Raw genomic sequence first — 26,362 nt, forward strand, 5'->3', positions numbered from 1 at the left:
GGTTTTCTTATACCAAGTGTATATTTACAAAACTGTGGGTGTAACTTTTCTAAAGGTGTTTTGTCAATGAAATAAAAAGGGTCCAATTTTTTTCCAGAGTTATTTGCTCTTTTTGCCTCTGAAATATGTTATAGAGGAATCCAAAAATCAATGTTCAACTTTAGAACTCTATTTATGATTTTTTCCATGAACATTCAGAATTTTACTCAAAACTTTAGAACTGACTAAAATTATTCGTCTAATTTCTTTAAAGAGTAGGTATTTCCAGATGTGTTCATAAGTTAAATTGTGGAACTTCAACTCATTTATTCAATGTCAAAATTCTAGTTGTTATATATCGAGGTTATTTTTCTTAACGTTGATTATCAATATATAAAACAAAATAAAAGTCAATACTGTAAAAAATCGAACTTTAACTTTTAGTTTGTCAACATATTTCGATTTCAATCGAAAAAATGAGAACATAAATTCTAGGCCTATGTAATTTGCATGCACAATTAGTGTAAATTCACGTAGCTGCAATACGATTCTAACTTGATAAAAAATTGTAACGCAGTCAACCTGTTTGCATAGACGCTTCAAATACATGTTCCTCGTTGAAAATACCAGATAAAACTAAGAAGAAATGGAATGCTACAACATCTCATATGATAAATTCATATGCATTTTGTATATCTGTTAATATGGAGGCATTTAAAACTGTTATTGCTTCCCTGTTGATATTTATGTCTACGTATGGTAAGAGTTAAAAATTAATAATATTAATAATAAAAGTGTTAATAATAAAAGATAATAAGATAATATTTTATCGCCAATTTAAACTTAATTGTTATATGCTTATAAATCAAATACTTACTGAAATACTATTTATATCTGAGATTACGACTTTGTGGTTTCGTAGTATCGTGCTCGACACGGGAACAGGAGGTCGTGTTCTTTTTTGTATCCCCGACCAGATCTAAACATAGACTCGAAAATGTGTTTTTGCTGCTTCCTCGTTAACTCGTGAACAAAGACCGATTGAACAATTCGTTAAAAAATCCAGCCTTAGCATTATTTTTTTCCCATCTAGTACAAAGCAGAAGGACGATGGATATATACCGATTATTTAGTTGTCTGCATATTGATATTGTATGATTTAAGTGCGAGTCACAATATTAAAATAGGGTCTAAAGATACAAAAGGAACAGTCAAACTCATAGATCGAAAATAAACAGACAACGCCATGACTAAAAAGAAAAACACCAATAGAGAAATAATAGTACACAAGACACAACATAGAAAATAAAAGACTGAGCAACACGAACCAAACCAAAGACAGGGGGTGATCTCATGAGCTCCGGTAGGGTAATCAGTTCCTGCTCCACATATGGCACCCGTCGTGATGCTTATGTTATTAAAACCCGGTAATAGTCTTATTCGGTAGGTCACATTCGTGAAAATGGAAGGAGATTGTTGTTACGACATGAAGAACATATCCGATATCATCTGTGAAACGGTTATTCAACCAGCTCGTGATGGCGTCCGTAAAATGTACGAAGGGATTATTTCAACTTCACCATTTAGAGCTCTTGATTTAATAGCTTCCTTGTGAGCAGCAAGCCTTTTTCAAGGAAATCATGGTAGGAAAAACAAGCCAGGGAATATCGTATCAATTAGGTGATTTATACTCCGTATGCAGTCGATGCTGGAATGTTGCTACATAGAAATAGAAAGTTCACAATTGGGAGGCTGAAATTATCTCTTTTGTTATAAGTTTTTGTTTTCAACCGACCTTCATTGTCAATTTCTAGATGTTAGTCAAGAGGCAGACTAAATTGTATTTGTTGTATCCTGTGTCTATAGTGCGATTGGATAGATTTGTTCAACACAGTTACCAAATTTAATCTGCGGTGACAACAACATATTTGTTATATCAAACTTTTGGTCAAGTGAGTGTAGCGAATGGATTAAAAAAAGCTTCATATTGTGTCTTGCATCTGATATTTTGCAATATCAATATGCAGACAACCAGATAATCAATTTATCAGATTGTATTTGAGTATTTTGCAAAAAATATCTTAGTTATGGATATATTTTTTAATGAATAAGTTTCAGGGTCATGCCCACCAGGTTTCTTTCATCACCAGGATTCCTGCTATGCTCTCCTTCCACAAACAGCGACATGGTCTGAAGCAATGGTACGCATTCATTTACGATTGTCGCGAGCTATGATTTAAACTTCTATCATTTTACAACTACTTAGTACCTAACATTCTTAATAAATTGTTGAAACAGAGATAATACAACCTTTTTAAATGCAAAGGTATGCAAAAGTATTCACAATTTTTCAAATACAAACGAGGTCGGGAATGTGTTCAAACATAAATCAAAAACATATAATCCTTGATATACAGACATTCTTTTGTTGTGATACTTATATTTATCATTAATAATTACATTAGATGTATGTTTCATTATTATACGTTATTCTGATTGGCTACACTGCAATCTCGCGTTATTCCTTAATCAACTTCATTACACATTACACCCCAGTTCTATTGTTAAACTTCAAAGTTTGTATTATTGAAACACGTGTAAATTGAATAGATCTATTGTTACGAATAACAATGGATTTTGACCACAGAGTGTGACGAGCGGGGTTTCTGGAAACCCCTGCTTCTTGATCCCGCGAACAAAGTCCATTGTTATTCGAAACAATAGAAATTGATTATTCTTTAAATAGCATGAACTTAAGAAATTACTAAAAGTGTTCACTGTAAAATGTTTTAAGATATAAAAATAAACATTTGAGGAAATTCTAATAGCAAAAAAAATAAAAATCTATTTTGAATACAAAAATAATCCTTTAACTACTTCTTTGCCGAAAGTAATATTTTTATCCCAGTCACATATCTCAATTCTAAAGCGTTGACCTTTTTTTTTATAAAAAGGGAGGATTCTAACTCTATGACCCCCTCTAGTTATCCAGTGGCCGATCCGGGGTAGGGGTTCCGCGGGTTGGACCCGATTTATAAGATTTATGTATTTGAATAATCGGGACCCCACCCCTTTCTGTTGAGGGGTTTCTATTGCCGACACACTTATCCCTTTGTAGGTCCGAATATGAATGTTTATTGGGGGGGGGGGGTGTCTATAAAACCGCAAGATAAAAAAAATAGTTCTGAATACCTTTAGTAAACTGATACAGGTAAGTACTTTGCGTTATGATATTGCCTTTATCTTTTGTCTCGTCTACCAAATTCAACGCTTGCCAAAAAATGTCGTCCGATTATCTTCCATATTGACAATTGCATACAACTGTACAAGGAGCATGACGTATTTTTTTGTTGGTAATAGGAATACACGATACGGTCAACCCTGACCTGCTGATCCATATTAACCCACGGATTTAGTTGGAATATGCAAAACAACATTGACATTGGTAAAATATACTCACTTGTCAAAGTTTGAACGAAGATAACCAAGAAAAAGGTTACTAGTGGGGTGTCATGTAATAAAACAAAAATCTTATAAATCATGGTTTGATATTGTCAATAAAATATATGCTATCGTTTTTTTTTCATAATCAATGTTAACAATATAAAGATAAGACTGGGGTGTAAGTTAGTTATACACCTCGGGACACGGCGTGTCTAGATAATAAACCCCTCCGGCCTCCGGCCGACGGGGTTTCTTATCCAGACACACCTTTCCCTCGGTGTATAACTATTACATAAAAGTTATCATTCATGATGACACGAGGTCCTACAATAAAGTGCACAGGTAATTTAAATAAAGACTTGATAACTATCGTGTTTTCATGAAAAAAATAATGTAATTATAAGTAATGAATGCTTTTTTTGTAACTTCATAGAGTTGTAAAAGCGTTGACCGTGCGCACATTTGTAGAATGAAACGCGTCATACAAAATGTACTTCGGTCAACACTTTTACAACCCAATGAAGTTACAAAAAGAAGCATTCAATTCTTGAATAAGTATTTGCCATAGTTTACATTGAAGGGTCAGTTACAACACAAACGGAAATAAATGAGAACTGAGATATTTTCCATTATTTGATGATTACTGCACAAGACAGAAAACAGAAAACAAAAATATTTCCAGTAATGGCATTTATTCATCTTATTGAACGTTCGTTTGATATTTTGCAGCATCTTTGTGAAGTTTTTGGTGCTAGTCTGGCCACAGTGGAAAATGATCAGAAGGATTTGTATATAAAAGGACTCTTAGGAAGACTTGGAGGTAATTCAGTAAATATCGAGTAAACTGATATAAACAGAGAATAAGAATGAGACAATTGTTATTCAAAATTAAAAGACAGAATCAGAACCATAGAATAAATTCCTCGGAAGATACTAAGACCTTGTTGGTAAATATTCCATCTCAACTTCAAGAATGTATATGATGATCTTAAAGTATGGATTCCTTGCAGTTGTTTATTCACTATATCTTAATAGCGTATTAAAGTGTTCTTTTGTTGGTCTTTGTAGATTATAAACCTTTACTGTTTAGTCGTTTTTGTATAGTCCTTTGACATGGCTCGGTACTTGTACATCATTGTCAATGTGTATTTGTGCTATGGTCATTTTTTTTTGTATTCTTGTCTTTTATGTTTTGTTTACTTATTTGCTTTGTTTGCTAGTACTAGCTATATAGTATATGCCATTTTGTTTTTATTTGTTGACATATGTAAAATTGAGAATGGAAATGGGGAATGTGCCAAAGAGACAACAACCCGAGTCTGATGTCAGAAGATGTAACAAAAGAAAATAAACAAAAGGACAATAATACATAAATAACAACAGACTACAGTTAACTGACATGCCAGCTCCAGACTTCAATTAAACTGATTATGTCTTCATCATGAATATCAGGCACAATCCTTCCCTTTAGTGGTTAAGTATCATACCATCATAACATATATGAGAAGAACATAACCCGTTTCATGCCAACAACTGGTTTAGTTCCGATGCACAGACCCTATAATTGAATCAATATTAACGCCAAAATATGCAATCTTTAATGACCTGACAACAGTATCGTAACTATATCCCTTCTTAATAAGTCTATTTAAAGGTTATGTTAGCTTCTGAGGTGAATACTGACATTTTTGTGCTTTACAAAGAATATTTCCATAAAATATTGGATGTGAAATAACGAACGTATAAGAAGTCTGCATGCTGAGCTATATTTACGAAAGATGTCCTTATACCAATGATAAAATTTAGTAAATGTTTTGACTAGTTTGTGATATCGAAAACCCTGGTGTTATAATTTTTCGTTAATATATACATTTCTCTCGTTAAATTCTAAAACAGTGTTACATACACGAGCGAATCGTACAAGTTGAGATATATAGACACCGTAAAATGGTGACAAGGAAACGTCACCATCTAAAAATGAATAATTAACGATAGGAAATGAGAAATCATATCTTTTATCATAAATTTTAGTATTAAGCTTTCCGTTAATTATATAGATATCACTATCGAGGAAAGGGCAGTGGTCATTGTTAGTATTAGCTTTATTTAAAGTAAGTTCAACAGGATACATTTCTTTAGTATACATTCTGAAGTCGTCATTATTGAGAGCCAAACTATCATTCAAATATCTAAAAGTATTATTAAATTTGTGTATCAGAAGTTGTTTCGAAGGGTCTTTGCTGATTTTTGTCATAAATTGTAACTCATAGCAAAACAAAAAAGTGGTGCACAGTTAGTCTCCATAGGAATTCCGATAACCTGACGATATACGAAATCTCCAAAGCGAACAAAAATGTTATCTAGTAAAAATTCAAGGGCAGAAATAGTATCAAAGCATTCCAAATGACATAGTTTTTTGTTTATTGGTACTACAAAATGACCTAAAAGAGTTTGAACATATATATTCACATTCCGACTTTTTGAATGCCCATTTAATTAGGTGTGTGAATTTTTTCTTAATGATAATGTGAGGCAATGTGGTATATAGGGTAGAAAAATCAAAATTTTGAACAGATTCAAAATCACCAATATAAGCATGCAACTTATCAAGTACTTCCAACGAGTTCTTGACACTCCAAAAGTAATTAATTCCACTGTTTTCGAAGGTTTTATTTGAACAATTTATTATCAGGTTTTTGATTGTACCAAGTGTACTGGTAAGAAGAATAGATAATTTAGTAGTGGAACAATGGCTTGAAGACGAAATACATCTATATTTGTAAGGTGTTTTGTGTAGCTTCGGAGGCCAATACATAGTTGGGATTTTCATTGTTTTTGGTTCTGCTTGTGAAGCGGTAGCTAAAAGTTTATGTTTGTTACAGATGTCGTTTTCTGAAAATGGAGTCAGTTGGAATGTTGGTGAATTGGTGATTTCTATTTGTAGAACCTCAATGTAAAATTTACGTCAAACAATACTAATATTATTAGCTGCTTAATCGGCTGGGACAAAAACAAATTCCTTGGCTAGTTCTTTTAGTTTATGTTTGATAAAGGTTTATTAGGGTTATTGTTAAAAATAAAATGTTCTTTAAAATGTTGAAAACGTATATCAACTATGTTCATTACTGAATTAAAAAAAAGAGTCCAAAGATTTTCCTCCTAGTTCGTTTTTTTTGTGATTTTACTTTTCACCATTATCTACATAAGGAAATGTCTGTACCAAGTCAGGAATATGTTGTTATCTATACGTTTGATGTGATTGAGCTTTTGATTTTGTCATTTGGTTAGAAACTTACTGTTTTAAATTTTCCTTGGAAATCGGTATTTTAGTTATTTTACTTTTTCAGAGCTATCTGTAATGAGTGTCTGGTGTGACCTTGATATAGTAATTACTAAAATTGAGAATGGAAATGGGGAATGTGTCAAAGAGACAACAACCCGACCAAATAAAAAACAACAGCAGAGGGTCACCAACATGTCTTCAATGTAGCGTCAAATTCCCGCACCCGGAGGCGTCCTTCACCTGGCCCCTAAACAAATATATACTAGTCCAGTGATAATGAACGCCATACTAATTTCCAAATTGTACACAAGAAACTAAAATTAAAATAATACAAGACTAACAAAGGCCAGAGGCTCCTGACTTGGAACAGGCGCAAAAATGCGGCGGGGTTAAACATGTTTGTGAGATCTCAACCCTCCCCCTATACCTTTAACCAATGTAGTAAAGTAAACGCATAACAATACGCACATGCACATTAAAATTCAGTTCAAGAGAAATCCGAGTCTGTCTTACAAACACTATAGTCAGGTTAATAGTATCACCATAGACGTTAAATAATAACAATAATTTATAAGCAAACCATTCATTTAGAAAATCAAGCATACTGTGTCTGTTAAAAAATATGTTGTGTTGAAATAAATGTGAAAATGTTTTTACAACAGTTACTGTAGACTTATAATTTCTGTTTATTTCTATTGGATTGACGTAGTCACAAACTTTGTAAAATTAAAATATATGTATTCAAACGATGATTGACAACTTCAATTGCAGCAGCGCAATTTGTATAGGAAATACTGCTTGTAAACTTTTTGCTGATGAAACAGGGGCGGGTTTTAAGACATGCTGCAGTCAAATTCTAAATAACCTTTTATATACTACTCCTAAACATAGAATTTTATTTTTTATTCATGACTGGTACCCAGATAAGACAAGCTGTGAAGTGTATGTTCGTGGCTTACTAAAGAAAAATTAATATTCAGTTCAAGTGAACCTAAATTGTACTCCTGACATAATTTCATTCAAAGTATGATTCACAGTTAATACTTTATATTGTTTTTTTATATTGAATAATGTGAAATACTGTTCAGGACCAGATTTCTTCTCTATGATTTTTTTTCAATAGGTCAATATTTTACTGCAAAATACAAGACGTACATGACAACGTTTTACTGTTGAATACCGTCCATGACAATACATGTTTTTCCTAATCAAATTATGACCTCCTATGAAATTTGCCCATGAAAGGTATGTAATTATGTTGTTGTAATTATTGACTGTTGTCTTTCAGATTACTTTGCTATATTATGTTAAAGGTTTTCTTATCTGAACAAGTTTCTATGTTTTTTTTCTTTATGCCATAAAGCTAGCCTACCAACCCGAGAGGTTTGGCTAGGTGGCACAGACATGCTTAATGAAGGCGAATGGATGTGGGCAAAAACGTTCCAAAAGATAACGTATTTCAGATGGGCACCAAATGAACCGAATAATGGCGCCGCAGCAAGTAACCAACATTGCCTTGGTATGGAAAAAGACCAGGATTTTAAATGGGATGATAATACATGCACTAAACTAGCAGTACCATTATGTGAAAGACCGTAAGTTTGTTTTACTTTTATAAGTTACGTCCTATATACTTCGCATTTAACTGAACAAAAAATGAAAATAATTTTACCACAAACGATAGTATAAAACGTATAATGAAACACCACATAAATTCTAAAATATCGTGTTTACTCTTTAACTGAGTATGTACATCTTGTTAGCTGATATATTATTTCAAATTGTAGCTTTAAATAATGTTCGAAGTTATTATTGTCTATAGCCGGTAAACTATTGGTTTTTTGTTGATAGGTGTATATCGGTGATCTGGGATATATGGTTCGATGCACCGAACTGAGCAAATTTACACGTTTTCGTGTTAAAGCAAGACTGCTCCCAAAGGCTAGATTCTTTTTTAAGACTAGTAACGATCAGTCTAACAACCTACATTTGGTTTGGTCAATGACGGAATCTTGTAAACAGTGCTCTAATTTTAAATAAAAAGTTAACGTAAAACAACAACAAAAAATAATTATGATGAAAATAATAATAATGCATTGTGTAAAAATTAATGCATGCTATTCTGGTTTCAGGGTAGATCTTCCATGGGGAAAAGAGGCAGTAAATACTGAACAAATAATAGGATGAATGCAAAAAAAAAACTAAATTTGTTTTTATCTGAATGTTAACTTCAAATATCCTAGAGTTCAATAAAATGATTTAGATATTCTATTTTTTTGGAAAGATGTCTGTATAAATCATCATGAAAGTAATCTTATAATTTTTATGCATCGAAAAACTCTTTACCGGATTAAACTTTATCAGGAATGCTCATACCTTAAAAATGAAACATGTATCTAGTGTTTTCATTTCCACGCAAATATGTTACGAGTTCTATGGCAAAAAAAAAGATAGCCCAAATTCACCTTTGGTCAACTTTGCATGATGTTGTTTAATACCATAGGTTCTTTAAAAATTCCGAATACATCAATAGATTTTCTAAAAAGTATCTTATATAACAACATGTCAGTATTCTACTGAGCGGATGATACAATTGAAGACAAGCTGTCCATTATAGTAATCTCATCAAGTATACATTCAAAGACAACACCAAGTGTTCTTTACATTATTTGGTTTCAGGAAGATTAAAAAAATGTTTGTTCATGAACAAAAATGGACTGTTTGCATGTTCAGCCCTTCCACTTATTCATATGTCATGTTAAAAAATTACACATCTTACTAACAATTAGATTTGATATAAACTTACAATTTCAAAGCAAATACATTATTGCCATTTTGACACATTTTTTCATGCTTTAGTTAACTGCTCGACTTATATCATGACTCAATACCAAAACACAAAAAAAACATAAAAAAACGGAGCCAAACTTACGTAAAAACTTTTCACATACTTGTGTTGAGTTATGGAATCTGTATTTAATGTAATGTTCTACTTCACGCGTAGTTAAGTGATTTTTCATCGCCTCTTCAAAGTGAAACTTCACTATTTCTGTAAATTATTTTATGACTAGTAAGCAGTTTGCAATCCATAACTATTTGTTAAAATCATTAAAGTTATGTAACCTATCAATGCTTTAATAATAAATTAATAACAAACTACGTGGATGTGTACTTATTGATAATTTAGTCTTAGATGCATGATTTTATTAATTAGTTGTTAGTTGCTTTAAAATGGCTGTCAGTAACTGCGAGTACTCTCAGATCTGAACTTAGTGTCTTTTTGTTGTTAGGATGTACAAGTACCCGGTAACGTCAACGTGTTTGGTTAGATGTATTTCTATTTGTATCCATCTGATGAGGTAATATAAAAAAGAAGACGTGGAACGATTGCCAATGAGACAACTGTCCACGAGAGACCAACATGACACAGAAATTAACAACTATAGGTCATCGTACGTCCTTCAACAATGAGCAAATCCCATATCGCATAGTCAGTTATAAAAGGCTCCGAAATGACAATGTAAAACAGTTCAAACGAGGAAACTAACGGCCTTATTTATGTACAAAAAATTAACGAAAAACAAATATGTCCATAACATAGGACAGTGGTATAACAGTAAAACGTAAGAACGAACTATAAAAATTAGTTGAAAAAGGCTTAACTCATCAGATGGACAAAAATACAGGTGGACGTGGCCGGGAACTTGTACATCCCAACAACAAAAAGACACTAGGAACAGATCTGAGAGTACTCGCAGTAATCTGACAGTTAGTTTAAAGCCACTACCAATTAATAAAAAATTCATGCATCTAAGACTAAATATCAATCCGTACACATCCAACATCCTTTTCAACTGATTTTTATAGTTCGTTCTTATAGTGTACTATTACACCACTGTCCCAGGTTAGAGGAGGGTTGGGATCCTGTTACATGTAACATGTTTAACCCCACCACATTTTGTATGTGTGTGCCTGTCCCAAGTTAATTTTTTGTACAAAAGTTAGACAGTTAGTTTTCTCGTTTGAATGGTGTACATTTGGGTCTTTTTATAACTGACTAGCGATATGGCTTTTGTTCATTGTTGGAGTCCTCACAGTGAACTATAGCTGTTAATTTCTGTGTCATTTGGTCTACGGTGGAGATGAATACCACATTTTTTTTAATATAATTACGTACATATATACGGACGACTAACATAACTATACTTTTTCTCAATCAAAGTATAGCATGATCATTGTTCGGAATGCCCAGCCCAGTTGATTTTCTAGATTTGACATGAATGATGATTTTTTGTTTCTTATGCTATGTTGGCAATTTAGCTTCATATTTCATTCTTTTATTTCTATCGTCAAATCAAAGAAGTACCTAACCGATATTCAAATTTCTGAATTCTTTACCTTCTGGAATTCCAATGTCAATAGTAGTACTACGAAGCACCAAATATTTGGACCTTTACACAATAGGACCCAACAAGAATAACAATAACTGCTTTAAGATAATTTTAACCTGATAGAGTTACATGTGACGATATTGATTGTAGGTAGCAATAAGAGAGATTTTTTTAGACAGTTGAATTGTTACTACAGTTTTATCATAATAAACTAAGATTTTGTTTAAAAGTGCTACTGATGACTGATGTTTTAAATTACAAAAATCATGTGCAACACAACATTATAGTATTGTCTAAAACGACTATTAAAAAACATATAAATTGATTTGATGCACTATGTGCGCCTTTTCGTAGTAAAATAAAAGCCTATGTCTTGCGAAGTTAATACCCCAAAAACCAATAGGATAATGATAATGTAGTTATTATAAGACACCGTTATTCTTCATAAAACGCCTCATTACTTAATGATAACAATAGTCGGGCAGTTTTAGAAAGCTACTGTGTGATGTCTGATCATCAATTGCCTGATGCAAATATAATTAACGTCTATATGCAACGAAATTAATTTGACACGTGCGAGTTATTTCCTAAAGTATTTTTAACACGTTAGGAATTTTAAACCTTGTTAACGCTGCCAAATGACTTTAATGTAAAGCTTCATTTTGTCGAACACGAAGATGATGCATGGACAGATAAACAGGTAAGATACTAGATTCATTTATTGTGTCGTTTTAATTAAAATTAATGGAATACTGTGCCGCCTAATTAAAATTTATGAAATATGGTGTCGCCTTAATAAAAATTTATGAAATATTGTGTCGCCTTAATTTAAATTTAATGAAATATTGTGTCGCCTTAATTAAAATTTATGAAATATTGTGTCGGCTTAATGAAGATTTAATGAAATACCGTGTCGTCCTAATTAAAATTTAATGAAATATTGTGTCACCTTGATAATATAATGAAATAATGTTTCGCCTTTATTAAAAGTTTGATTAAAATCGGTTTTTATTTGTAGCAATTATTATATTTTCTTGACCAAAAGGTTGAAACTTAAATGAAATACAACAACACTACTGAACACTGTTGCGCCTTTTAACATTTTATAATGCTACCATATTTTCCTTAACATAGAACGGGCGAGATCACCAAATGTATTGGCGATATGCAGACATGTCATCATCACACATTAAAAAAAAAGAATATGGGCAATATCTCTGGGCAATATCCCTTCATATCTAACATAATTGATTTGAAGTGAAATTGTTACACCTTGCATACAAGTATTACTCAAGCTTAAGTTAATATCATGAGATATATAGGAAGATGTGGTATGAGACAATTCTCCATCCAAGTAACAATTTATAAAAGTAAACCGTTATAGGTCAACGTACGGCCCTTCAACACAGAGCTTTGGCTCACACCGAACAGCAAGCTTTAAAGGACCCCCAAAACTACTAGTGTAAAACAATTAGGTTTATAGTATATACTACTGTTTGATATGTTTGGTCTTTACAATGTATTGCCACGTATCATTTTTCATTATTTAATTTTGCTACGATACTGTGTTATCCCTCTCTATAAAGAACCAAATCAGTTTTGTAAAATGATTAATTTGAACATACAGTAAGACAAACACAAAGACTTGCTGCACAATATCTGCACAGCTATTTCGATCACCATGAAGTGATACTTCTGTAAAACTACAGTGCTTATCACAAGGAGAGAATAAATTAAACAATTAAACCAACCCTTTAATCTTTTGTCAGACAATACTTTGAGGCTCAAGGTGAAGAACTAAACATTGTGAAGACTTTGCATTCTTTGTAATGCTTCAAAGCTAACAGACACAATTCACTAAGCATACACTTGATTAGTAGAGTTGAGAATTACAATGTTTCTAGAATGCAAAACATTATTTTCTCTTGTATTTAACCAGTAATCTACTGTAACAATTAATTTCCAACTCGTAGATTGGTATACTGTTTATTTCCGTCTGTCCGCGCGTAACCTCTTTCCGTCGCATTTTTCTTCGCAACTACAAGTTGTAGATTCTTGAAACATGGCACCAAACTTCATCTGGTAATTTCATACCGTGTGAACCTTTCAGCCTTTCAAACTTGTATCTTAAGTGTCATGCCCATATATGAAATGTTTGTCTCGTTTAGTCAACAGCATTGAACTGGGATGCACTTAATAAGCAACAGCGCAGAGTACAGTTACTAGTTACACTGCATCATTTGATTAGCTATCAATACTTTTGAATTAATCTATATTACATATACAAGTCAAATGCTGTTACACTAAATCGACGCGTTTAAATAAATTGTTCGTTTGAACATTTTTTCCGAGAAACGTCAAGTACATAAACAGACTATTTATTCAATCTTCAAATGCACACGGTCTATAGCTTACCGCATGAACCAGGGGCGAATTGAACAAGCCATTTATTGTTAGAGAGCGAATCAAATAAAAGAAAAAAAAAGATACCATTTATCACGAAAAAAAAAGTTGAAATTAAAAAAAATTAAAAAATAACGTAAATATTGATTGATTAACACCACTTTCAACATTATAGTCAAACTCCGGTAGGAAAACTGACAATCTTAGACAATTAAGTCGAGTGCAGCTCCCACGTGCGGAATTCGAACTCACAACCTCGGTGTTGACAGGCTATTGATAGTCTTTCCGCAATTAATCTGTGTATGAGGACATTATAAGTGTACGATGTAGCTTTAGTGATCATTTCAATGTTGAACATAAAGCAGCAATTTCGCTATCATAGCTCAATGTCGTTTATTAATGGTTACGTTGTAAACCGAAGTGTTCTTTTTCCAAGTTTTATCGTGTAATGAATGGGCTATTGCGCGAAATAGGGTGAAACAATCCCTTTGAGGAATATTGTTATTGGTAAAGTAATTGCAAATAATTATGCAATATGATATTCTACTCATGGAAACATTTACAAATTATCTAAACTATCCAAAAGTAACATAAATAGAAATATGCATGTGCTAAAAAATATTAAAGTAAAGTATTACTGTCGTGTATGAAATAAGAATTGTATTATTTATAAGACAATATTTAACAATAATTCCATTTGCTAAAATATTAGATTTTTCCAGTCGAAAGTTGACGGTTTTTAATTGGAATGATTGTATGTAAAAAGTTTTCCTTTATCATGAACTTGTAGATAATCACAACCCATTTGGTTTAACTTTTACGTTATTTTTAGTACAAAAAAAAAATAATTTAATGAATATAAACGAGCATCCATAAAGATAAGTGTGAAATGTACTACAACATCTGTAAGTTTATATAATTTTCAGAAGTTGTATCAATCTGCCAGGAGTTGCTAGTTCCTATTCTATAAAATAAAAGAAATCGAAGCAACTAGAATACATTCTTACGATAGGGCAAATACAATTTAAGGCTTTGATCCTGACTCTAACATCCCCTATGTGTCTATTTATTGTCGAGCAATATACATTCATGATGGCATGTTGCAATAATAATAATAATAATAATTAAAAACCAATTGTTCAGAGAACAATTGAAAGTCTTTCCACATCAAAGAAATTTTGATAAGAAGATAGTTTCTTCATACTGATGCGATAGATAATTGTTTTATTATAATTTTGAGTTAAATAAGGGAGATAATATGCTACTTCCGGTGAAATGTATGTCACTTCCGGTCTCATTTGATAGCTTCTTTCACACTGATTTCAAAAATATATAGTTTCTATATACTTTTGTATGTAGAATTGGAGATAATTGGCCACTTCCGGTTTGTTGGAAGTCATTTTTAGTCTTCAGTAATCAGTTTATGTATCTATATGAAAAAATATATGGATTCCGAGTATTTTGTCATGAAAAATGTGCAAAAATGGCTACTTTCGGTTTTTCCAAGGTCACTTCCGGTTGACATTTTTCAAGGTCATATGTCACTCAACATTTTGGTAAAGGTCGTATGGCTATATAATGAACCAAATTGAAGTAAACATCAATAAACACGATAATTACACATTTCAGGGGCACTAACTCCTATAAGATGCCGTACGATTGTTTCAGACTAAATGTGACAAATCTACATTACAATTAAGCAAACGTTTTGCACTTGTTCTTTTATACATATCTTTAAAGGTGTTGGAGAAAATGCCGAAAAAAGGAAAAGTCAACATTGAGAACTTGACCTTGACCTTTGACCTTGACCTAATTTTCTAAGTTAGGACCCAGGGGACTCAAATAAGAACATTCCAGGGTTATACGGTTAACGGTTTATGAGTTAAAAAAACATACCGACAAATTTATTCTGTAAAGGTAGATAACTCCTATAAAATTTCATCCAATCGCTTCGATCCAAATTAGCCAAAAATTCCTGAGGATGTAACGAACAATTTGTAAAAAGAATTTTGTCAATATCTTTTTGGTTACGAAGGAGATGCACTCTGATGGTAAACAGTGAATAGGGAGCTAACTCTTACAAAGAAAATGGTTCGCCTTACTTCGCCGGTTCGGATTACCGGATTTGTAATCACATAAGCAACACGACGGGTGCCACATGTGGAGCAGGATCTGCTTACCCTACCGGAGCACCTGAGATCACCCCTAGTTTTTGGTGGGGTTCGTGTTGTTGATTCTTTAGTTTTCTATGTTGTGTCGTGTGTACTATTGTTTTTCTGTTTGTCTTTTTCATTTTTAGCCATGGCGTTGTCAGTTTGTTTTAGATTTATGAGTTTGACTGTCCCTTTGGTATCTTTCGTCCCTCTTTTAGCAGGATGAAATGTAAAAGCGCCTTAATTATACAGTACCATATGAAGAAAAACAATAAGCCTTTCCACAGAAAAGTGGAAAGACTTAATAATAAATTCTTTATTTAAAGAGGGTAAACACAGGTAGTTACAATTACTAATCTTCCCCGAGGCCCTCATATACAATACAAGTAAAAAAAATAAAAAATATATTAATAATAAGAGAAAAAAGCAAACATACAACATATAAACACAATCATCAATTATGACAGCCAAACTCTCCCGAAAGTACTTGTTTGTTTCACACAACCACCATCAGAAATAGATCTCGCAAAAAGTGTTTTCCCGTAACAAAATATACCAAAATACTCCGCCATCCATTAGCTGCACTTTCGCCTATGTGACAGAGAGGTGGCTCTCGGTGTTACAGATCTCGGAATCAACTAAAGTGAAAATTCAAGCTATACTGTTAAGTTTGGCACCCGCCCCCAGCGTAAGGTGATTATTTTGCGTGATGGTTTATTTGCCAGTATTCCCAGATTCAAACACCAGTTGGAACATTTCTGTGTAATTTTGGAAAACAATGCATGCTCTACGGTTAGAGATTCTATGCAAAGGCGCAATTTTTCAGCTCTCTATGTTACAGATCCCGGGATCAAAACCGAAATAAAAATCATTCTTAAACTTTAATGTTAAGATTGGCACCCAAGAAGTATTTAACTTTTAAAAATAGGTCTTTGCTAGTACGAATTCTACAAGACATTACTGTCTAGTATGTATAAGTAGGGCTCACGTGGAGACACTAGTTTTTTATTGGTATGCTGTCTTATTGGCATCTATAGTGTATTATTCGCGTTGATATTATATCTGGAAATACTATGTCATCTTATGTTATTTATGATCAAGGATTAATTATTTCGCACACATTACATAAATTCTTATCTCAATTGTCAATGAAGGTAATTACTCGTATCAGACAGACAAAACAGATAACTTAATGCTTTACAAAGTTTACCTTGCATACCTTGGCAATAGGCGCTAGCTAAGTATTTGATGACGTGAAAGACATACTTACAAAACAGTTATCAACCAAATTTATATCCCGGCGGTTAAAGTCTTTCTCTCATTAACAATATACAGTTTTACACTTTCCTAAAATTTATGAGAGTCATGTATTTGACTGAATTTGTCTAGCTTATACATTTGTTTCCCAGTTTGTTAGTTTGCCAACTGAAAACGCTGTATCTACATTAGTGTTTTTACGGAACATACATGATTCTAAAATGACGTGGGAGATTAATGATCTCTCTTCCAATCAATAGAAATATTTTTAATGCTAGTCTGGCGTTATTTTTGTACTTTTCAAATTTGTATCGGAGAGTTTTGAATGCTGACAAACATTTTTAACCCCGACACATTGTTTATTTACTTGTCAATAGGCAGGAGCTTGTAATTCAGTTCAACGTTTTGTATTTCAATTGGTTCGTGTCTGTCATGGTTGTGTTTTTTTTAAATTCTATTGTAATACGTAAGACCGCTGTTTTTCTCCTTTGAATCATTTTATATGGTCCGAGACCACAAATATAGTCCCTAGTGTTGACAGTGGGTTACTTGCCATTAATTTTTATACCCCTTCCAAATTTATTTCTCCATGTTTAATGCCTCAAATTGCAAGTAGGGGGGTGAAATTACACTGTAAAAAAATGGGTCCAGAATTTTAAAGGAAAGTAGTGATTTGGTCCAGGTGAAAAAGGTTGAAAAATAGCACTTCGGAAGCTGTCAAAAGATTTCAAGACGCCCTAAAGATAAAATTGTCCATATTTTGAGTTTGAGGCGATGAAGTTTTCTATAATTTTGATAATTTGTCCCAAAAGTAGTACAACACAGTGTAAAAGTTTCTTTGAGAAAGCGCAGGTGGGATATTTTTTATTTTCATTTATGTTCTAAAAGAAATGCACTACGAAATAATTGTGGTCTCGGACCATATGTGTCATACCTTTTATAGTTGACTGTACGTTATTTTTTTTTATTGTTGAATGCCAACGAATTGCTTATTACTATTTAGTACTCGCTGCATGTAGAATTTGAACTGATTCTACGTTATGATTGTGTGAGATTCAAGATGTCAAATTGATGCTTTGGGGATGCCTTATTTGTGGTTTATTTTTTTTGGAAGATACAACTAGTAGCGAGACATTAAAGACTTTGTTAAAGTTAACATTTCCCCGTTGGCTTTTCCTTTGCCAAGTTGTTAATATAATGCTAATAGTCATAACCTAGTTGTTTCACCAGTTTATACTATTCTCTATACGGGATTCTCACGAAGAGATGTGGTATGATCGCCAATGAGACAACTATCCACGAAATTTAAAATGAAGAGATAATAAGAAATCCAATTATAGGCCACTTTTAACAATAAGTAAAAAAGATGGTATTGAGTTAGATTTTTTATGACAACGTCAGAAATTCTGTCATTTAAATACGCAAAAATATAGTCGCCCCAAGTGTCCTCAAACAAAAATTGACATCTAGGTTTCAGCATGAAACCTCAATATGAATGTGGAAATAAAAAATACCGGCAAATAATGTGTCTTTAGTGATGCTCGAAACAAACGTTGAAGAGATGATACAACCGAAAAAAACCAAAAGTACGGACAAGAATATTCAATTTAAACCTTACCCATAACCAAAAATATATACAATGTAATATGATTAATAAAAAAAAAAAAATAACCATTCATAAAATGAAATAAATACATTTTTCAATTAGCTGTTCTAATCAATCTCCAGAAAAACATAACCTGTGTTCACTTGAATCAAAGAATAGAAAATATTAATATTCTTCGGTCATTTCCATTTTGGGGGACTTCCTGCCAATTTATTCAGAAAATTAATATGCATTTTTGAATTGAATTTTCTTCTAGTTTGAGAATAGAATCTATGTTATGTCATATTTTCAAGTTTAAAGATAAGACTTTAAATCTAGTAGGTATTAAATTTATTGATAAATAGAAAAAATGTTACAAGTTAAGGTTTTTAGCTTGTATCAGTGGTAATTAAGTTTCCATTTCTAAAACGTTTCAAAAATGATAACGAGTAATGGTAGCACGGTAGTATTTGCATTCCAGAATTAAGGTTGCTCTTTTGTGTACCTAAGTCAATTTATCTGAACAGTGTGATTGGACAAAAAATACAGTATCAACAGAACATACTTTCCCAAACTGAGGGATGAATCAGGTGTAGAAAAATATGAAATAATTTTACATACAGATGAAAGTAATTTTTGAGATTTTTTGAGAATTTTGTATTCACTGCAAGATAAAAGACCTAAAAGCACAAGTGGCCTTAGGTTTTTAAGAATAGCAAAAAAAAGTAAGCGGTGATGATACACATTCAAATTCATTTCTGAATAGTAAAATGAAAGTATTTCAGTTAACTGTGAATGTAGAATTTTTTGCAGTGTTGGAAAGTGGTGAAAATTCTAAATAGGCTATCATTATCTCTGATGTGCCAGAAAATACTACTGTGCCACATAATAACAAAATATCAGCTTGTCTGTTACTAGAGACCGCATTAATTGGACCGTCAAAATCAACGTATTTTGAAAGGCCCCTTTTAAAAGTCATTTCACTAACATCTTGACGTTAGAGATAAATTCAAGTCAATTGACCTAGATTTCAAAGGATTGCGGGGCATTTTTAAGGAAACAAAGGATGAAACAACTCAGTTATATTAACTGGTTTGGCCGAAGTACTGCGGGAGGATCGATGCATAGACAGCTCCTATTTCGATAAGTCTTTAAGTCCAACCCATCTATAAAATACTTTCCAATACACAAGACTGAACCAACCATTTGAAGCCATATTAGTTGATTGAGTAGTATTTTGATAGACCAACTTTAGGGTCTCAGCTAGATTTCTATCAATTGAATAAACATAATACATGCAAAAGCAAAAATACCATCACAGCGGGGACACTCCAAAAATAAACTGAAATGGAAATTCTGATCAATATCCTGAAAATTAAAGTGAAATCGTTGCGGAGCATAAATGTTTGATTTAAAAGATTGAAAGAATTTTCATCACGAAATAGATTTGATGGTAGAAGAATTACCAGTATTCTATCATTTTCAATGAGTCGTATCCAGGTATAGTCATTACATGTTCTTATAGCTTCATGATATCTTATATCGATATTGAATGCACTGTAGTTGACCATCTGATTAAATATTACGGTTTTCTGATTTTCCATCTTCAAAGAAATTGATGAGTATTTTCCTCGACTATTTAAGTTTTAAGATGCTTTGTGCACTATAAACGGCTAGATTTTCACATTTTAAAGAGGGGAATAGGGACAGACATCTACAGACCAGAATGCGGCGGTATTTAACATGTTTTTTTTTTGCATCTGCGCACTTTCTTAACCCTGGACAATAGTGTTATATCATTATATATAAAACAAGTATGAATACCAATTAAAAAAAGGCTCGACTCATGAGATCGACAAAAAGCCCTTTAAAAACAACTAACAAACAGAAGTAAGACACATGGTACGGTACCGCCTTGAGAGTGCTCGCAACAATCATATATTCTAGACTTAAATATGAATAATTGCACATCCAATGGTTAACTCTTCATCAAAATTGTTATATCTGTCGATTGATACATGTTGGTTGCATACGATTCTAAAAATTCGATAAATTTTAATCACAAAAATGTTGCTCGTTCTATAGTATCATCATCAGCATCTCTTACGGTTAACACCCGGAGATCGTGATTATCTAATATACTCAAATTTTGGATGCTTTTCAATAAATATTAATTTTTTGTATAATATTTGAATGAGATGAAATGTTAAACGACGATAAGATAAATTTCCACTTTCATTACAAAGTAATTGCATATCTAATATGATTTTGTATGTTAGAGTACAGTGTTGATGCCAGACTTTAGAGAACACGCCGTGTTGTTTTAGTGCTATTGTATGTTTTTGTTCAATAATATCTCAGCATGTATATCTACATAGTTCGAATTATTTTCTTTTGAGAAGGTTTTCGATTAGACTACAAAAGCAGAGCTGTTATTGGTTCTTAAACTGGCTCAACGAACGTTATAAATGTATTTCACTGTAATGTTTTGTGTGATATTTGTCATCAAAGCTAAGTAACAATTCTATATGGGGGGACAAATTCGGCTGTTACTATACAGTGTATGCCGTATTGAACTTCCAGAACATATGATAGATTCATAATGATTGATTGATTTATTTGTCATCAGTATTTTATCCCTATTTTGTTTTGCATTGCATGGATTTACAGAAAAAATATATATTTCAGCTCAGCTGATCCTAATTTCATGCCATCGCTTGGCGTTCATCATCGTCTGTCGCCCGTCGTAAATACTTTCAAAAATCTTACCGAATTACTGAACTTTTCATTCAAATTCTAGTGTGTTAATTCGATTTATAATTCAACAACAACAATGACTACCGATGCTAATATCAATTTGAGGTGGCTGATTTTTATTCCCCATTTATGGGCATTACTTTTCCTGGTCTGTGCGTCCGTTCGTCCGTTGTACCGTTAGTTCGTCCGTCCCGCTTTAGGTTAACGTTTTTTGTTAAGGTAGTTTTTAATGAAGTTGTAGTCCAATCAACTTGAAACTTAGTACACATGTTCCTTGTGATATGATATTTCTAATTTTAATGCCAAATTAGAGATTTTACCCCTATTTCACGGTCCACTGAACATATAAAATGATAGTGCGATTGGGGCATCCGTGTACTACGGACACATTCTTGTGTTTGCTTTTTTTTAGCCCTATCAGTTGTTTCTAATGAACAGAAATTTCCCTTCGATGTGCTAAAGCGTTAAAACCCATATGGGTATATGAAGGAGAAGGTGTTTCAATTGATTATTACTGCACCCACCCTATTTGGTGACCAGTATATAGACTGTCATAACTGAAGAGAAAATTTGATAGGTTTTTGATAGGTATAATTTCACTATCTAAATCAAAATATTTAATGTTTAAATGACATCCGTTATTAAGTAACACAAACAATATAATATAATAGTGCACGGCACCGCATATTCTCTGCACTGTGAAATATATAACACCTCTAATGGGAAAACAATGTAGTCAGACACACTGAGACTAAAATTATGTTAAATCAGATAAAACTCAGCCAAAAAGCTTGTATGTATAGTTCGATCAGGAAACAATTTATTTAATGCATTTCGTACAAAATAAGTAGAAGATCGACGTAGAGATGTACTAACCAAAATGTGAAAAAAGAGGATAAATTAATTTACAAAATGTAAAGTAATATGTTCTATACATGAACATATCAATTAAACACAGTTTCTCTATGACAGTAAATTATCACTTAAACTATAAGTTTGATTTCAATCAAATCGATACATTCAATGAAGAAAGATTGCTGATATTTTATGATTTGTAATGGACGCTTGTAGTTATGCAAGTATTTTATAACCATATCTCCACCAAAACGATAGCAATGTATTCATATAGGGAATTATCCCCAAAGAACCTATTATAATATCTTTGTGCAGCCACTGTACGTCTGCATGCGATTGGATTAAATGGTCTATGAGCTTTTTTTTTTATCTTATCCAAAAACCAGTATAGCAAACCAATATGAAGATAAGCCATAAAACCAAAGCACAATATGCTCTTATCCATTACCATTGAGAGTTTGAAAAAGAATACAAAACGTTTAGTTTACAATTGAAAATGTATTATATGATTACATTAAAGATCAGTACGTGCAGTTGTATTGTATTTTTTTTTTTAATGGTAATAGCTTAATAAACTTTAGAGAGATTATGTCTTACAGATGTTCCTATCGAGTTTGATTTTCACTTTTTGCACGTGTGCTATGATCAATTAGATACAAAAACCTCGTTCAAACACAAGTTTTGGATACTATTTTTGGTAGTTTATGTGATTTGCTGCTATGTTGGTTATAAACGTACATGTAGTAATATATCAACTTTTGAATGTAAGAGGGGGGTTAAAAGCTATACGAAAACAACGTTATCTGGATTAGATATTCGTTACTTGTCTCCTGTAGAAATATCTGCCGTCAGTCAATTTCAATTCTTCATATACATAGCCAATCAATAATGGAGCCTCACACTCTTTGTAACTTTCTATTATTAAGATGTCAAACACAGTCCATTACATCTTAATAGCTTAATTGATTGACAGTGGGGTCAATTTTGACTTAAAAGGACTTAGCGATGCCATGCATATATTCATCGCATGTACAATTTGTGTCTAGAATACTCAATTACTTAATGTAATAATGCAGACTAATTCTCAGGTTTGTATTTAAAAAAGTGATCCTTTTCGGATGATGATTGTACCTACAAGAAGAGTAGTATTATGATTTTGATGGTATTCGTACATAAACAGTCTATAGAAGAAGCGAATCGATATAAACTTTTCTTATATCAACGAGCGATATTGTCTTATATCAACGAGTTGTATTGTGGGAAATTTCAGACGAATGTCACCATTTGTACGAAGAAAGGCAGATTTCTCGGTATAAACTAATGACTCTTCTTAAAACAGGGTGACAACACGACATACGTCTGCTGTATAATTTCCATGAATTATTTTATGTAATAACAAGCAAGGTGTAAAATTGAATTGTTGAATAAATGAAACATAAATGCACGATTTATCATTTGTAGATGCACACATTAAAACAATATCATGTAGCAAATTTAGTGGAATGCAATTGAGATGAATTCAATTGTTTGTTAAGTCAAAATCACCTATAAGTGAAAGATACTGCTATATTTTATTATATCAAATAATAATATCCAAACCCCCTTTTGAAAACGGCTGGACCCGCCCTTGAGGTCACACTGCTATAGCCTATAAAAACTATCATTCCTTAAAAGAAAAGAAAAACATTCATTCAAACAATCCAATCCAATACAGCTCCAAATTACAATGAATATTCAAAGGGTAAAATAAATATTTCAAACAAATTAAAATGTACAAACGCTGATGTCCCGAACTAAACTTTGAAGATACCAACTGAGTAGCCTCAGACTATAAATTGAACAACTTCAGATACAACGAAAATCAAAAATCTTGTCAAACAGAAAATGTATTTATTATTAACATAGAAGTGTGCTAGTTCATATTGCACTTTACAAAAGATTCAGCACTCAAAAGACCGTTTTTGGAGGACTTGAAAGCAGTTATTCATAAGGGGAAATTTAAAAGATTTATAGATATAAGAAGATGGTGCATGAGTTCAAATGAGACAACTTTCCATCAAAGTAATAATTTGTTTCAAGTAAACCATTATAGAGTGTATGATTCATCTTTGTGACAAAATAGTTTCATTGTAAAAGTTATTAATAAAGAAAGTCTTCCATGCGTGCGTTGCGAGCATAATCAGATATATATTATTTCGGTGCGTTCATTATAAAATTTGCTAAATGTTATATATATGATATATATTTTAATACTTAGTTATTTGATTACGACATTGTTATCGGTACTGGCATTTTTCAAATTTTAATAATTGTGGATTGAACCTGGTTTTATAGCGCTAAACCTTTCACGTGTATGCCAGTCTCATAAAATTCTGTCATATTTACAACGATGCGTTAACAAAACTGACATAATAGGTAAAATTATCAAAATATGGGTACAACAGTCAAATATTAATACTAATAAGTACTAATATTGATATAACAAAAACACCGCTATGATATTTTAAAAGTATCGCATTGACATTAGAACTAAATTAAATAGCATTTGCATATTTATATTTATAAAAAAAACACAGCACTTCAAATTCCGCTATGATATTTTAAAAGTATCGCATTGACATTAGAACTAATAGCATTTGCATATTTATGTTTATAAGAAAAAACAGCACTTCAAATTTTACACGGACATAAACGTTTGCTTCTAACTAACTTCTGAAGGTATATTTAGACTCAATTGTTGTTTATATTTGAACAATAAGTTATAAAGTTAGTATTTTCTTAATTTTTCGTTGCCGAAAACAACATTTTGCGCATGGAACATCTGCATATTTACAATTGATATTAGACAATATCGCTATGTGATATACGAAAAGTTTTTATCGATTCGCTTCTTCCATAGACTGACAAATAAATGTTTTCTAAACTGAGTTTTACTGTGCAAATAATATGTGTTTGCTTATTCAACATTGTCTAGAGGTATAGAGAAGAGCTGAGACACACAACAGGTTAAACCACACAGAATTAATGCGCCCAATCCCAAGGTACCTCTATCCTTGATTGTCTTGTGTGTTTATTTTTTTTTATTTTTTTTTATTCATTTGTATATTTTTGATTATTATATACCATAGTTAGTGAGGTGTCTTTTTTGCTGAATTGGTATGCATTATTGTTTAGGGGTCTACAAAAGTCCGCCTCCAGGTGGAGCTGATTTCATTCTGCATGCCCTTTGGTCAGGTTATTGTTGTGTTGACACATTCCTTATTTCCATGCTCTATTCCATTATAGTTTCAGCCTTTAAGGTATATCTCAATTCCAAAGAAATATGTCATGTTTAAAGTGCTTGTTTATTTTTTTCTACCTTTTGAGATGAAAAGAATGATACACCTGAATATTCGTGATTTTTCGGATTTTCTTTTATTCTTTTATTATTCAATAATTCATATCGGCAAAAGTTTTAAAAAAACCCAACAACTTAAGAATAGCTTACGGACACTATGCATTATAGCCTGCATGCAGTTATCTACAGTTACTACAAGATATGTGTTTTTGGTTATTGTTATAGGCCTTACGGTGCTCAGATGTTATGTGTTTTTGGTTATTGTTATAGGCTTTACGATGCTCAGATGTTGTTTTATCGTCCTTGTCCTTCGGTCTGTAGTGTTTTTTTTTGCGTCTATGGGTAAATCTTTATCTCATTGGAAATCATGCAGAATCTTCTTATTTTCAAATTATAATGATTATTACATTTCTCGTAAATGTATGAGCATCAAAGTATTTTTTTGAGAGATTTATAAACTTTTGAAACTATTTTCAGTATAAAATGCTGGTTCTATTTCTTTACTGCCTGACTGAAATTTTTCAAAATTGTGATATGATTTGTATGAAACAGGCTTTATGTTATATTAACAATAGTTATACAGAAATACAAAGACCAAAAACACAAAAAGAATTAACGGCCTGATTTGTGTACAAGGCAAGAAACGAAAAACAACATGATATATATATATATATACGTTCATTTTGATTGTTCGAGTACATAGTCACGTTCATTTCGCCCTGTGAAAAGTAACTAGTACAAGTCTTCGCCGACTTTTAATAAGTGAATATATTCAAAAGAAAGATTTAAAGTCATAAGAAACGAGTGACCGGTGAAAAATAATGTTCTTCCAATTCTTGAACCAATGCATACAAACATCATAAACTTAGTCTTCTGTGCACGAATTTATCATTTTTTTTCGTGTAAATTTCGTATAAT

At 32.2% G+C, this 26,362-nt stretch overlaps 2 protein-coding genes across 2 annotated transcripts in view; both read left to right on the forward strand.

Moving 5' to 3' along the window:
• The first annotated feature begins 657 nt into the window (after window positions 1-657).
• LOC143059671 (perlucin-like) lies at window positions 658-8,977 on the forward strand. The gene is made up of 5 exons (XM_076233209.1): window positions 658-738; window positions 2,098-2,180; window positions 4,153-4,243; window positions 8,070-8,301; window positions 8,839-8,977. Exons 1-5 carry the CDS (start codon window positions 684-686, stop codon window positions 8,891-8,893), a joined length of 516 nt encoding a protein of 171 aa, XP_076089324.1. The 5' UTR covers window positions 658-683; the 3' UTR covers window positions 8,894-8,977.
• Window positions 8,978-11,621: 2,644 nt separating this feature from the next.
• Window positions 11,622-26,362, forward strand: part of LOC143058555 (low-density lipoprotein receptor-related protein 1B-like) — a 29,118-nt gene continuing 14,377 nt past the window's right edge. Inside the window, exon 1 of the mRNA XM_076232050.1 lies at window positions 11,622-11,797. The gene's annotated coding sequence lies outside the window, so the exon portion shown is untranslated. The remainder of the gene's footprint in view (window positions 11,798-26,362) is intronic.

The sequence above is a fragment of the Mytilus galloprovincialis genome, chromosome 14 (assembly GCF_965363235.1).
Source record: "Mytilus galloprovincialis chromosome 14, xbMytGall1.hap1.1, whole genome shotgun sequence".
Taxonomy (NCBI): domain Eukaryota; kingdom Metazoa; phylum Mollusca; class Bivalvia; order Mytilida; family Mytilidae; genus Mytilus; species Mytilus galloprovincialis.

Bases quoted from the DNA above. Each gene is read 5' to 3' on its own strand.
- LOC143059671 (XM_076233209.1), top strand. From the start codon at position 684: ATGGAGGCATTTAAAACTGTTATTGCTTCCCTGTTGATATTTATGTCT. The intron at 739-2,097 runs GTAAGAGTTAAA...AATAAGTTTCAG, and splicing joins GATATTTATGTCTACGTATG to GGTCATGCCCACCAGGTTTC. The intron at 4,244-8,069 runs GTAATTCAGTAA...TATGCCATAAAG, and splicing joins ACTCTTAGGAAGACTTGGAG to CTAGCCTACCAACCCGAGAG.